Source organism: Temnothorax nylanderi, unplaced genomic scaffold (assembly GCF_030848795.1).
Source record: "Temnothorax nylanderi isolate EJ_2023f unplaced genomic scaffold, tnyl_v1.0 TNYL_tig0008_pilon, whole genome shotgun sequence".
NCBI classification, from domain to species: domain Eukaryota; kingdom Metazoa; phylum Arthropoda; class Insecta; order Hymenoptera; family Formicidae; genus Temnothorax; species Temnothorax nylanderi.
The window spans coordinates 983162-998042 of NW_027249070.1; the positions used below are offsets into that span (position 1 = coordinate 983162).

General features: G+C 40.5%; 1 protein-coding gene across 1 annotated transcript; it reads left to right on the forward strand.

The window, feature by feature from the left end:
* The first annotated feature begins 397 nt into the window (after positions 1-397).
* LOC139783724 (segmentation protein paired) lies at positions 398-14113 on the forward strand. Its single transcript, XM_071722866.1, has 5 exons — positions 398-834; positions 4818-4956; positions 5095-5384; positions 11540-11956; positions 12100-14113. The coding sequence occupies exons 1-5, from the start codon at positions 774-776 to the stop codon at positions 12693-12695; spliced, it is 1503 nt and encodes a 500-aa protein (XP_071578967.1). The 5' UTR covers positions 398-773; the 3' UTR covers positions 12696-14113.
* The last annotated feature ends 768 nt before the right edge of the window (positions 14114-14881 follow it).

A 14881-nucleotide genomic window follows, 5' to 3' on the forward strand; every position in this document is an offset into this window, starting at 1 on the left:
GATAAGAGAAACGAGAGAATTTGACTCACCCTCATATTCATCGAGGAACAACGAGCACGGTATATAAGCATGGAGCATGCTCGTAAAAGCGCGGCAATAAAGTCGCCAAAGATGCCCATCGTCTGGTACCATTTGGGCGGGAATCGGAGGCGTGGTGAGAGGCCTGGCAGTGCCACGATTGGTCGTTGGCGACGATGGGCACCAGTGGCCAAGGACCGTGGGTCTGTCTTGTCGTTCCATCGAAGTCCAATTCAGCCTCAAGTAGGCGATATATCCCGCTGAGACCCCGCAGTACGGGGAGAACTACCTGTACCGCGGCTGGTGGGAGTGCCTAGCTGTTAGTTACCCCGGTACCCCATCCCCGAGAGACTTAGTCAGGATCAGCGCGTCGATCAGTCGACATCCATTTCCAGTGCGGACACACGCAAGTGAACGCGGCCATTCGACGGACTTATTGAGAAAAGAGAAGCTCGCGGTTGGGCCCGACGGGCCTGGACCCCGAGCCAAAATTCCAGGATTCAATGGACCCGGTCCAGAGCGGGAATCTTTTCTACGAATGTATGTTCAGTGTTTGTCTATGTGCTCCGTTTCATGGTCGTCGAGTGAGTTGCAATTAGGCGGGATAGAACAAAACATTGTGAGATTTGTCAGGAGGGAGGACAGCCGGTATAGTTTTTACGAAGGGCTTAGTGAGGTGCGGTAGTGAGATTTACAATATTCGGTGTCGGACTAAACTCATCGGGACTATTTTGCGGAGGTTTGGTTCGGCTGAGATGACGGTTACCACTAATTTCTCGATGATGCGACCATGTTTCACTGGATATTCCTTTCAAGGTGTGTCTCTCGTCGCAGTCGACTATATTTAGTCAACATTAGTTTTAGAGATACGTAGAATTAAAATTTGCAATAGTTTTCATGGTAATTTTATGATTTATACATCATTCGCATTATCTTTCAAACAGCCACAAACATTATTTGATATATCTTAAATAACAATAGTAATCTTCATGTAATTTTAATTAATACGTGAAAATAAATATTTAATATTTAAACAATAGAAACACACATTTTCATAGTCTTCTTTTAGTCTGTAAAATTTTACATTTAAAAAAATATTTAAAAAATATTAAATGGAGTAATCCAAGATTTAAAAATCGTAGAGACGATAAAAGATAATTATTAAAATAAAATTCTTGATGCCATACTATTGTCGACAAATGAGAAAGCGCATTATTATAGTTACTTGTTTTTGACAAAATTTGTATTATGAGAGTAAATTAGAACTAGTCGATTAAACTAAACAAAACTCTTCTACAATAGCCTTGAACGATGGATTAAATAAATTAAGTAAAATTTTTATTTTTAAATGTACGAAACTTCAACATTTTTCTTCAAAAAATCCGCCTGACATTGACAAACAATTGGCCAAAAACGAACAAAACCTTATTGTTAGAGTTAAAGTTGGCTATAAATTACGGAGTATCTCTTGCGGACAAAGTCATTTTTCTTGACTTCCACCCTTGGTCCATGACATTTTAATTGCATTTTTTTACAGCATTTTTTCCCTCACATTTTGTGCATTCTGAAGAACAAAGAATTTTATTAACGAAAATGTCTGGAATAAATCATTCATTTAGTCTCACAATTTTAGAGAGTTTTTCTGTAATTTATCAAAATCATATACAGAACTCTAACGTCGTTGAAAATGTATTTCCCGTGTATTCAAATCGTTCCAGCTGATTTCTGTCAGTTTTCTCTCTCTCTCTCTCTATTATCTTAGAATATATATATTTACAGTATGTATAGTATACATTTACTTGCTTTTGTATGTGTGCTTATCGTCTATTTATTGTTATTCGTCCTCGTAAATTGTTTGGCGTCTAATCATATCACAATCGATTCTTCTCAGAATTGTATTATAGAAATACAGGAAAATACTCAGAATTTATAGGTATATTCTTAAAAAAACTTCTGGCTAGTAATAAATTACACTTAGTATTTTTTACAAAATTTATGTAATTTAGTCATTATTGCTTTAGGAGCATAAAAGTATCTATTCCCGTTCGAGAATTTATAAATTATTTCATCCTGTATATATCCGGACTTTGTTCCATTTGTCATTTATTGCACCATAAATTTAAGCGCTCTATTGCCCAGCTTTTCAATATGCTCGTGCATCTCAGCTTGCGCTACCCGGGACGGTAGAGAAAAAAAAGGTGTAAGTCTGAGAAAAAAATGTCCTGCGGATACATCATTCCTTCACAAACAAAAAATGTGGACGATACGTTTAATAACAAGGTTTGTAAAATTAAATAACGCGATTCATCAAGTGTCCAGACATGCGGTGTCCCGAGCGACTAATGAGTACATGTAATTAGTCGCTTGATGATTTACCAGTTGGAAACAAGACGCGAAAGCGTGTGCTCGCGGAAATCACGGCGGTAAATGGTGACGGACGATTAACACTCAACGAATGCGCTTCCGTAAAATCCACGCATAGAAGTTTTCAATGATGGTCATTAATTACTTCATCGCAGTGCGCAAGATTTTTTTTTTGCATCGCGATTCCGTCATTATAATGATTTATGAGTCGCGCCTTTTCTGAGCGGTTGGGTCGAGAAGCTTTTCCTCGTTCTTGAGAACGTGTTTCAAGTTAAAAGCAGAGTCGCTTGAGAGACGCTGAAAACTCCGGGTTAATGGAATCTCCGCATAGCACCGATTTGTTAATTAAACGATCAATTAAATCGGAAGTCACTTTGCAGGAACGCGATCGCTATCGGCGGGGGCATTTGCGCGCGGTTTTTCGAGCATCGATTGCACCCGCGGCGATGCATGGCTACGGTTATGCAAGCGTTCTGCGCAATCGGATAGCGGTTTCCTTTTTCTGCGGATGCTTTTTACCGGTCGCGTTAGTCGAAGCCTGCTTACCCTTTGTCTTGTGCGACAAAGTGTTTTACGCGGAAATGTGTTTAATTACAAACGAAAGCGTGTGACCGTACCCAGTCGCGTTTCCCGTCATCTCTCGATGACGATAACGACTACGGCGATAACGACGATGCTATCATTTCCATATCTTTGCCGAGCCGTAATTGTGAAAGTGCAACAATGTATATTACTTATCGCGATCGGGTCGTTATTTTATTGGGAATTTATGCGTTTTGCCTATACAAAAAAATTTACTTACGTGGTGCGACGTTTTGCACCCGGATTGGAAAAGTGAAAGCCACGGGATCAATCATCCGCTTCCTTCTCACCACGAGCTCTCTAAACGATTAATAATTTGCCAATACGGCGGGCGTTGAAAACCGCAGAATTAATTTAATCTGCGTCAATGCGCATTGATACAAGTAATATTTAGCGTATCGATGGTTATTAAAATAATGCACATTTATACTTCTGTCAATTTTATGGATATCTTAAAAAAGAAAAATGTTTCTTTCAATTTTCATGGCGCAACGGTTATAACTTTTTTATCTTTCTACGTATTTTGAAAAATGTCGTGCGAGATATTAAGTTACATTTTTGTGGAAGTACCAAATTATAAATAATTATTATAAATAAATTCATAATGAATTGTCTATGTTAAGCCATTCATATATTACCGATATAAAGCATTTAGCGCAATTTTTATAAGCATCAAGGACGTTCACATAAATCAAGAAGGTTCTGTTTTACAATGCGCTCTCTTAGAACATCGATTAAAATCCGCATCGATTAGCATGAATAAGATAGCTAATATGTCGATTACGTTAACAATATACATAGTATGTTGTAACTATAATAAGTATCACGAAGTTAACGAAGGAAACGCGCCGATCACCGTCTCGCCTGGACGATCTGATTTTTCATCGCGCTGTCATTGGGATTCCCTTTTTTAGTCGATTATCGCGTCTTGTATGAGCGAGCGCGTTTTTATTTAATGTCGAACGTGCGATTGCGCGTCTCCTTTTTGCCCGTCTAATTGTACAGCTCATTCGTCTCGTTATTATCGCCTTTATTCTCAATTGTAATTTTACCGTTCCAAAATAGTCGTTCTTTACAACATCGGAGGCCGAAAGTAATGAAGATACCACGAAGAATTACAACATATACATTTAGCTTAAGTCACAATGCGTATCATATGTCACGTTATTTGCTTCGCTTCTTAATATTTGCGTTAAAAAGCGCGTTCTGGATCAGTAAAAATTGCAAAGACTCTTTCCTGGACCGCGCGCGTTCCTTTTTCTTTATAGATCAGGGCCGAGATCGTCGTCGTGTAACGCGAAATTAAATAAGCCAAGCAAATTATACGCTATCATTGTTGTGCGTCATAAACTGCACCGGGATTTATTGGACTTATCGGTAGTTACGGCGTTGGTCGCTTTATACGCTCCAGCCGCCCGCGCTTATAACTCTCTCTTTTTCTCTCTCTTCCTCGCTCTCTTTATCCTGTTATCTTTCTCTTCCTCTCTCCCTTCCGCTTCGAGAGAACGAGAGAAAGAAGTCAAATCAAGCATGCGGTGCAGCGATAAATCCAGACTGCTCTCTTTATACGCCGTCCAATAACCGTCCCGCCACCACCTCGTCAACTGTCTTTCTCTCTCTCTCTCTCTCTCTCTTTCTCTTCTCCTTAACTTCCGGTAAGACATAGAAATCAAAGCTGACTAAAGGACAATTTCTCAATTGCGGCTCCTCGAAAACGATCAAAATAAGAGAAAGAAAAAAATATAATTTGAAAAAAGGATTCATCATTATTAACATCTAGTGACATTCGTAACGTTTACTTCGGATTTCAGTTATGGAAGCGATAAAAGGAGGAAGTGTATCGCTTGTTGCAGACATAGGATCGATACCGGGCCAAGGCCGTGTAAATCAGCTCGGTGGTATCTTCATCAACGGACGACCGCTGCCTAATCATATCAGGTTGAAGATCGTCGAGATGGCCGCCGCGGGGGTCAGGCCGTGCGTTATATCGAGGTATAGTGTCTCAAATCGAGGATCTTTCCGGTTAATTCCACGATAACTTCTTGAAATATAGATTATTATTTTATTTTTATTTTGAATATATCCATCGATATCTGAACTGATTCGTCTATTATCACCCACTGAGAATAGACAATTGAGGGTGTCCCATGGATGCGTGTCGAAGATTTTAAATCGCTATCAGGAAACTGGTAGCATCAGACCCGGAGTCATCGGCGGCAGCAAACCACGTGTGGCTACACCGGAAGTGGAGGCGAGAATCGAGGAATACAAGCGCGACAACCCGGGTATGTTCTCATGGGAAATCAGGGATCGACTGATCAAAGAGGGCATCTGCGAACGGACCAGCGCTCCGAGTGTGTCCGCGATTTCACGACTACTCAGGGGTCGCGATTCCGAAGACGACGTTAAACTAGGTGACGGTGAGAAGTCCCACAATTGCTACACAAATAATCATTAGTGTAGCAAGTAAAAAGCCCGTAGTGTTAGGTAGAATTCGGAGTACAGACCTTGGGCATCTTGGCAAGTGCAGAAAATATATGTCCGAGAAACAAAAGAGAAAAGAAGAAAATTTCTTGAAAATATTTCTCTGAATAGAAATTATAATCTCACATAAATCACCATTTTATACATCTTTTCTTCAAATTATTTTCGTTTTTGAGTTTTCACTAACTGATTAATAGGTTTTAAATATATTACCACGAAAAATAATTCTAGGAACTGAGCGTTGGAAATCAATTTGGTCTGTGCTCCAAATCTTAATATACTAATTTAAAAACATTTTTCTATAGTACGAAAATTTAACACCCCATGCGGAATTAACTCATATTTTAACGCATAAACAAAATAGCTTATCTCTCACTGTCACTGTCGCTCCGATACAAATACTTGCTTCACGAGTTCTCTGAAATTTCTTCGATCGGCCACACTAATGGCAGCGGCGGGTTTCTTGAGCGGGTGTCCATCGGCCTTCTCGGCTGCCCGAGTTTCTTCCCGCGTCCTAACAGAGATTGATGATCGCCGGCGAATCGGCCCGACGCCGAGTATCCTTGCATGGAATTGGATTATAACGACATCGGCTCGCATAAGAGACCGAGAATACGGTTGTTCGTTATGCGACGCCTCTTAAAATTGAATTAGTCGCTTTTCACGTTTTTTGCGAATCCCGCGACGCATCAAGATACAGATTTTGTAAAAATTATATGCATCGTATAAAAAGAGCTGAAAAAACAACGTTAGCTAGGTGCGAAAAAGATTTTTGCCTTTTAAAGACTCGCTACCTGCGAAGACTGATTAACCCTTTAGAATTTGCCGTTCTTAAAAGAAAAGAACACAGGTAGTTTTACCTCGCTGTTCTGCTTTACTTTTCCGGAGTTTAATCTTATTCAATTTATCTTGAATATCTTAATAAAAATTTGAAAATATTTTGTATATTTTTTGTGTTTTAAAGACAGAGTACATTAGACCAGCTGTGATCCATTGTTCTTTTGTCCACAGCACAGTTTGTACATTTAATTAAATAATGAAAAAAATTATCATCTCATGTGAGAGATCTATTATTTCATAGTACATGAGAACGCGCGCCGAACACCCACTATTGACCCACTTGGGCCCACAGAAATCCGAGGATACCGCGAACGCAGAGGATTTCACGCGGTGAAAGAATCTCGCATCCGTAATACGCCCCATCACCTGGCCCACACGATGGACCACCGTGTGGGCCTACTGCTCGCTCGGGCAACGGTGAATGAGTAAATTAAATGCTCGCGTATTAATCGGTCGTGCCCGCGTTTCTCGGTCTCGGAAATTGCCGGTTCGCCTGCGGTGCGCCGTGGTCGGATCGCCTCCCTCCAGTAGCCGGGTCGGCCGCAACCGTCCGACGGGCTCTGTAATTTTCTCACCGCCCGGTACATGCCCACGTGTGTACGCGCGAGCCCGGTATGGCAAGCTGCACGTAAGATGTGGGCCTTACACGCGTGCAAATGTCGATCGTCCTCGAGAAAATCGACGGCCGATGAAGGACGTGCGTCTACCGGCTTATGGATGAATCAGGATTCCTTTCTCTTCACTTTCTCCAAATTTAAAATAAAAAATATATAAATGCCGAAAAAATCGCGCTTTTAAAGAGAAATCTATAACTATATTATGTATATATTGAGCAATCAAAATATGCACAGGCGATAATTAAAATTAAGATGGTCCAGTAAACTTTGATAAATATCTGAAATACCAGTTTGACAGATGCTGATAAATGAATACCACACTTGTGGGAAGTCTGAGGATCTAGAATTTCTGTTATACGTCTCGGAGAAATTCCCACCAAACACGGATACAAATTGGTACCGAAGTGGGGAGGGGAATGTCTCTTTCCTCTGCTGACAAGACAAATGAATTGTGTACAGACACGAATTTATCCTGGGATCGTCTGAGAAGCTGCTAAGCCGGCAAAGATAAAAGGAACCACAGTTGAAAGGAGAGGAACGAGGATTCTTGCGTCTGTAAGTCGATCGCTCTGACGGTCGGGCGCCCGTCGAAAAAAATAGAGAAACTGGGGCAGAAATAACACGACCTCGCAGAGGGGTGAGGAATGAAAAGGGACACCGTCTATTAAACGCCCACGAAGCTGCGAACATACGAGTCGAGCTGCCGGAGTTGTCGAGATGAAGTGACGCCTTTGTTCGGCGAACGTGTCGGATTGTTTTTCTCGCATATAAAACGTGTCGCACGGTATAAGTATGCGTGATAAGTCGAGGGGTGGCAACTGGGCGAGGAAGGTATGCGACACTCTAACGAATGTTAGGGGTTGACCCCACGAATATGATGAAGACAAATCTCATATATTGTATACATTAGCCTAATAACATAAGCAATATTCTGCGTTAACTAAAGTTTGTTCGTAGTTAATCACTCTGATTATTTATCAATAATTAATTCAATGAGTGATACATCGTTGGTTCTTTAGGTAAGCCGCGTGCCTCTCAAATAAAAAAAATTGAATGCGATTTTTTATATTTACAACTTTAGACGTTTAATTTGTTTCTCTTTATGGTCTCATGCCGAATGTGCAATCCATCGCGGCAATAAATTACTAATTACGCGTATTATATCTCCCCTTGTAGTTCAATAGAGATATAACACGTGAGATCTTCGTGAGATTTCGTTTTTATCTTCGTGGACGATACGCGGTTCATCCACAAGCAAATTAAAAAAAGTCAGAGCAGAAATTATATCCCTTGTAGGGCTAAGCGTCCGCGACCGGTTAGTAATTCCTCAAGTTTTCGGAACCTAGTATTATCCTCGGGGTGAATGATTACCAGGTCTGGTGAGACTGCGAACGGAGTCGTCACGTAAATCCATTCACAACGATTTTTTCATTGCAAAACGCTGACGTTCAAATTAAACATTTCTCAAGAACATAATAAGATACGTCACTTTACATATAATTATATTGTAATGATTTTTGTGACAATACTTTTACATGTAAAATATGTAAATCGCCAATATGTGCGAGCAATAGTCGAGGTATCTAAGCATCTACCTGAACGAAAGGTATCGATCACCCTTTTTCCTCGAGTGTTTTATTTTTATCGCTCGACATTCAAACAATACTCATTTCGCCTTTGCGTTTCGTCGGAAGGAAGTGATTGCCTACGACGTCCTGACGGGACTTTCATCGAGGCTATTTCTGATCGTTCATCGCACGTGGACGTGGCATGATCGTGGCCTCAGGTTTGTTGGACCATGTCGTCGCTCGCACTATTTCCATCTGCACGCGGGTAGGTGTCGGTGAATTCAAGAAACACGATAAAGAGAGAAAGAGAGGGAGAGAGAGGGAGAGAGAGAGAGGGAGAGAGAGAGAGAGAGAGAGAGAGGACGGAATGACCCGGAGGCGGAGGTGGATGAAAAAAAAGCACGACGACGGGCCGGGAATAGAGCCCGTGTCGAATTTGCATTAACACGACCCGTCCCGGCGTCAGGCGTCGTCGCCCGATTAGTCGCGCGCCGTGTAAACTTGAGTCCCGAGAAACTGACGACAATCCCGAAATGCACATCGCGAAGCGCACGCGGAAGCAAAAAGTGTCTCCATCGTGTCTTCGGTGTCTGCGCATCACGTGCTTTCTCGTTTCGTTTCCTCGCGGCTAGGAATGCGCAAAAGAATGCCTATTTTCAGAACTGGAACATAATCGGACGTAGACAAGCGTAATCGAGCGACATAAACGTTGCAAAGTTATTAGAAAGGATTTTTTTTTAATTAAAGAGCTATAATGTACAAAAAATACAGTTCAGTCCATGGTGGAAGGAAAACAGCTTGGAATGTCGAAAGCGGCACAATTAATGTTAACATATTCTTTTAACGTGAGATTTTCGCTGAATCATATCTGTTGCAGCCGTGCGATGCAACTATTCGGGAAACAAGAGCGAAATAGCCGAACGCTCCGTTGCATTATGACTTTATCTTGCGTCCAGCAAGTTATCAATATGCGTGATTGGCTCGGTTTCTCCGGTGGCTCCGTTCTTTTTTTTTACATGTCGTTAGTGCGAAAAACGTCAAGTCTACCGTTCGACGTTATTGATGATTTCTACATTGTTAACGATACTGTTGATCGCAATGAAAAAAAAAAAACGCGGTTCTCGAAAACGGCCGCGGCGAGTTCTATAATTATTAAGCGACAAAAACTGGCGAATCCAGAAAAAAAGAAAGGGGATACGCTATTACTTTTTGTCATGCTACCAATGTGTTTATTCAAAATCATTGTTACGTCAAATAAAGAAACGTGACAATCAACTGATCGTACTCTCGCAAACGAGACGTGGCAGTTGAGGAAGTTAATGCGATCGGCTGCGTTCGCTAAATCGAGAAACTTTAATCCTGTTATTTTCGAGTGCAGCAGCGTCGTCGCGTTTTTCGTGACAAAATTTCGTTCCTCTCGAATACAGAAACGCGTATTCTATCGCGTAGCAGCGGCAGAATGGCCCATAAGATTCTCTCTTTTCGAAATATTCGTAATTTAATTTTTACAAATCCGTTATCTCGACATTAAAATAAAAAAATCACTCACCGGCCGATGCGCAACAGCGGAGTTGTAAGTTGAAACCCTGCGTTGATCTGTAACATAGAAATATTTTTATGTTAAAACAGCGTCCAAGATGTAATCAATACTTGAAGTAAATAATTAATTATCGCGCGCTTGAGACAGTGGCGGAATCTGCCACAGGAGTCAGGAGTCTGACAGGACAGCGAAATAATACAATAAATTAATAACAACTACCTACTCACTCCGCGGTCGCTCCGCCGTCGCCCGATGCCTCCCAGGCCCCCTCCTCCTCTCCTAGATCGTCTTCCGTTGGTCCGTTGTCGCTTGTCGCATCTGTGTCGGCGCACTCACTCAGTCGTTCACTTGACTCGTTTACTTACGCATGAAAATATCATCACTTACGATCGCGCGACACTTTGCACGGCACTCCCGGTATTAATCTCGCGACGCGGCGCGTACTTAATTACACGGCGATGGAAGAATTTTAAGGAGACTCTACGAACGGAGCTATACGATCCGCTCGACGCCCGTCGCACGTCGGCTCATGTCTCGCAGGTAGATGCTAACATGGCGGAGAGAATTTCATGAATCGCGCGGTCAACTTCACTCGCCAGGAGCAACTATCGCGAGAACGCTAGGGTGCGTTCAGAAATTACGTCTAGACCTATAGGCATGGTGGAAGGAAGACAAGGTGTGATTGCATCCTTGATGCAATAACCAACAATTGCGTTGGGCGTTGGGCGGGAGACATTGATGATATTGGCCTGTGGCCGATAGAAGGCCACGTACATAAAGAATATCGCTCGCTTGTTACAGTCGCGACGTCTGCACATCCCTCTAACGAGCGCACCTTGTTTCCTTCCAGCCTTCCACCATGGTTGTCTTCTCTTCGAGGTAGGTCTTTTTCTAGAATTTGACAAAGACCATCTTCGAAATTTAATTTTAAAGCTAAATTCAATTTACGTTAACAATTAAGTTATCGTTCTGTCACTCTCGTCTGTCATTCTCTTAGCGCAGGTTCGCATTGCTGGTTTACAGTTCGCTATTAAAGAACCGGTGCGTCAGTGTCAAAGAGCACCGCGCGGGTTTCGTGCCAGGTGCTTATTTCACACTCGATATACGACCAACATGTTTACACCCGAACAGTCTCCCTCGACCCACCTATCTTTTCCTACTGCTGGCGATTTGGCGTTTTTTTACCTCGCTTTGTTACTTGCCAATCGTCACGTATGATCGCTTTATGTAACTTTTTTTGTCACTCAAAAGTTCATAGTTAACAGCGTTTCATAATTATTGTATGGCTCAATCTTTTCGCTGACCTTGAGAAAATCAACCAACCAAAAGAAGTTTCTAATTGTTACGACGGTTTGCGATTGTGTTTACAACTTGTAACGCGATGCAAATTAAGATCGACGGCAGAGCTGCGTTCAATATACATAAATTCCTCTTCAAAGAGTTATATTGTGTATTACGAGATTCTTATATAAATATGTGTATAAATTATATCTCATTCCTTTCTCATTTTTAACATGATCTTGTAGGAAAAGCAAGTTCTGGATCCGATTGCGAGAGCGAACCGGGGATCCCGCTGAAAAGGAAGCAGCGCAGAAGCAGGACCACCTTCACAGCTCACCAGCTGGATGAGTTGGAACGGGCATTCGAGAAGACTCAATACCCTGACATATACGTCAGAGAGGAACTCGCTCAGAGAACGAGATTGTCCGAAGCCAGGATTCAAGTGTGGTTCAGCAACAGAAGAGCTAGATTGAGAAAACATATCTCCTCGTCGACGTCCGCTGGATACGTCGGTTCCGTAGCCTATCCGACCGGCTACGTTATTCATCCACCGGCACCGCCTCATCCTCACGCGGGAGCAGCCATGCCGCCGGGTCATCCACATCCACATTCGCATCCGCATCCTCAGAGTCTGCCAGACGCGGCGTTCTCTTCCGGCCAAGGTATGTGTGTGTGTGTGTGTGTGTGTGTGTGTGTGTATATTTTTATGTAAATGAGGATAATAATGCATATCGTTCCTATTTTAATTTTATCTTTGCAATAAATAATGATACAAAAAGATGATCACCGCTACGTTTTATTTCAGTTTCAGAATTGTATTCATCTCATCATGCATCAGTGACTCATCAATTGGCGGACTCCGCGACACGACTACCCTCGACCGTTGGATCGACTTCGACTTACAGTTTTCCGTCCACGGTGACGTATCCCAATTTATCGGTATTGTCGCCGGCCTCGTCGACAACCGCTCATATGGCTCACCAAGCGGTCTCCACGTCGTCCAGCTATCAGCAAACAAGTAATCATCAGCTACCACCGACTCCGAACTCTCTCGTCACCATGATGGGACCGAATTCGGGCAACTCGACATCAGCTCCCGATCAATTAGCATCATCGGAACTACCGATCAGTTCGGTTTCACCTCCTCAGCAGCAGCAGCAGCCACAGCCACAGCCACAGCAACAACAAACGCAACAGACCAGTCAAGGAACCACATCGCCATCATGGAATCTCGCGATTACCGCCAGTGGCAGTAGAGTCAATCTACCGAGTCCGCCAACGAGTCTGCAGCAACATCATGCCTACAGCACTCATCCTCACCCTCAAGCTTTTGCTAGCCCTTACACGGCACAGAGCTTTCAGCAACCACCTAGGCCACCGCCACAATCCTTCTGGTATTAAAGTATGATCTTATGGTTATTGACTTTTTTAAACTTGTAAAAATTGGCTGGTTAACTTTTACGTCATTAAAAAAAGTCATTAAAAACAAGAGCATAGAAAAGGCGATGATAGATTTCAATTGTTTTGCTGAGCCTATTTGAAAAATATCTTCAAGGATTTTAATATTTTAATCTGATCACATGATTACAGAATATAATGTTGATATCGCTATTTGCATGTGACAATTTACACTAATAGCTAGATAGTTAGATTTAGTCTTATTGAATTCATAACATATAAGCAAAATATTAAAAGGATAAGTTAATGTATTAAGATAACTTAGGCTGAATTGTTTTCTTAGAAAGGAACAGATGTATATACATATAAGTTACACATGTTATATACATATATAGATACAAATAGCTAGATATAAGAATTGTAATTGAATTTTACAATGTAAAATGTGTACAAATGAGTTTCGAAACGTTTCATCGATCATTTATGTTTTTATAGAACAAAAGAAAATTACACTGTGTAAAGATTTATTAATATTCGTTGAATATTCTGCGATGCGAAACTGTAAATACATTTTTCTTCCGGTTCGTGGGTTTTTGGATTTTAATTAATTAATTTTTAACTTTTTCTGCAACGCCTTATGTTTACAGTGCGACCAAAAATTTAGTTTTTATCAACTGTAAATATGTACAATTTAAAACTTTATGTATATGAGCGATATTATTTGATTGCACTGATTTTATAAACGCAAAGTGTTTCACTCGATGGTGTACATTGTAACCGCACAGTACATAAAACGCATGTGTATATGTATGAGATTTACGTGGCTGTGTACGCGAGCAGTGAGACGACGACTTCGAAAATTGAACTTGTCAAAATTGTACTGTTCAAGATATGTATGTGTGAGCATCGAATGAATAGTATAAAACACAAATTATTTAAAATAACAGATAAACGACATTTTAAATATTTTCACATGATGTAATTTTAACATACATACATCATAATATGCTGCAAGTATTATTTAAAACATATTTTATGTAGTTTTTATATATCTATATAAGAGCAAAAATTACATATTATCTTACATAATTTGAAATGTTATTTTTCTGTGTTGTATTTTAAATAATTTATATTTATATTTGATGATCACCTTGCGTAGTACAATGGTGCATTTTATTATTTATAAAAATAATGTTTTAATAATTAATGAATAATAGAAATGGTTTTGATTGAAATTTTTGAAGCTGACACTTACGAGACTCAATTGTTTTGCCACACACATGTGCACATTCAAATTAATTAAGCTAAATAATTATCTCAGATAGTCAAAAGACGAAAACATTTTGTGCGTAATGATTGCTATAAATTTTGTCGACAGAATGCAAGCAGAAATATATGTATAAACAAATTTCTCTATTGAATACCTGATCTTTAATAGACCTAAAAGAAAAGAGAAAGACATAAAAAACTATTTTCTAAAAGTATCAAAAAATAATTTCTGTAATTTTTGCCCGTTCTAGACTGGAGGATCCAGTCTAGAACGGGCATTAGAGGGGAATAATTTTGATTATTATACCGATAAATTAATAAATCTTTGTAAGTATTTAATAGCGTTTTCATAACAAATAACGAATGTATATATAGTTGCGTAATTCGTTCGGTCGATAGCGGTTGCTTGTGTTAATTTCCATCCATATCTCAGTTGTAATATATCCTGTGAGCAATCTGTCAGCTTCTTTCTTACCGTTCTAGAGGGACACACGCATTCAGTAATTTCTTCAGTATATTCTAATTTCTTTTGCTCCAATATGAAAATTAGCGTTTATTTATTTCCAAAAAAATATTTATTTCGCAACTAACGCGTTTACATCACTTACAAACTCTCGCATTACTTATCGAATTGCACGAATTACTAATATTTTACCGTTCGTTGCTTCACTCGTTTAGCATGCACCTTCAATTTTCCTAAAGGTTTCTTCTATCTTTAATTTGCCCCTGAAGACTTCTTCTATCTGTGTTTTCGTCTTTCCTCGTGTCTCCGCTAGCGCAATCGTTATAAAAATGGTAGCTATGATGGATGTTATACAATATGAGTAAAAAGTGGCATTTCTGTCTTGCGTTACCATCATTGGATACAATTGTACGGTGGTAAAACTGCATAAAATGGAAAAGACAATGGTAAGCTGTCC

Excerpts from the sequence above, each read along its gene's own strand:
- LOC139783724 (XM_071722866.1), top strand. The coding sequence starts at position 774 with ATGACGGTTACCACTAATTTCTCGATGATGCGACCATGTTTCACTGGA. Across the intron at positions 4,957-5,094 it reads AGGCCGTGCGTTATATCGAG|ACAATTGAGGGTGTCCCATG; the intron begins GTATAGTGTCTC and ends CACTGAGAATAG. Across the intron at positions 5,385-11,539 it reads CGACGTTAAACTAGGTGACG|GAAAAGCAAGTTCTGGATCC; the intron begins GTGAGAAGTCCC and ends ATGATCTTGTAG.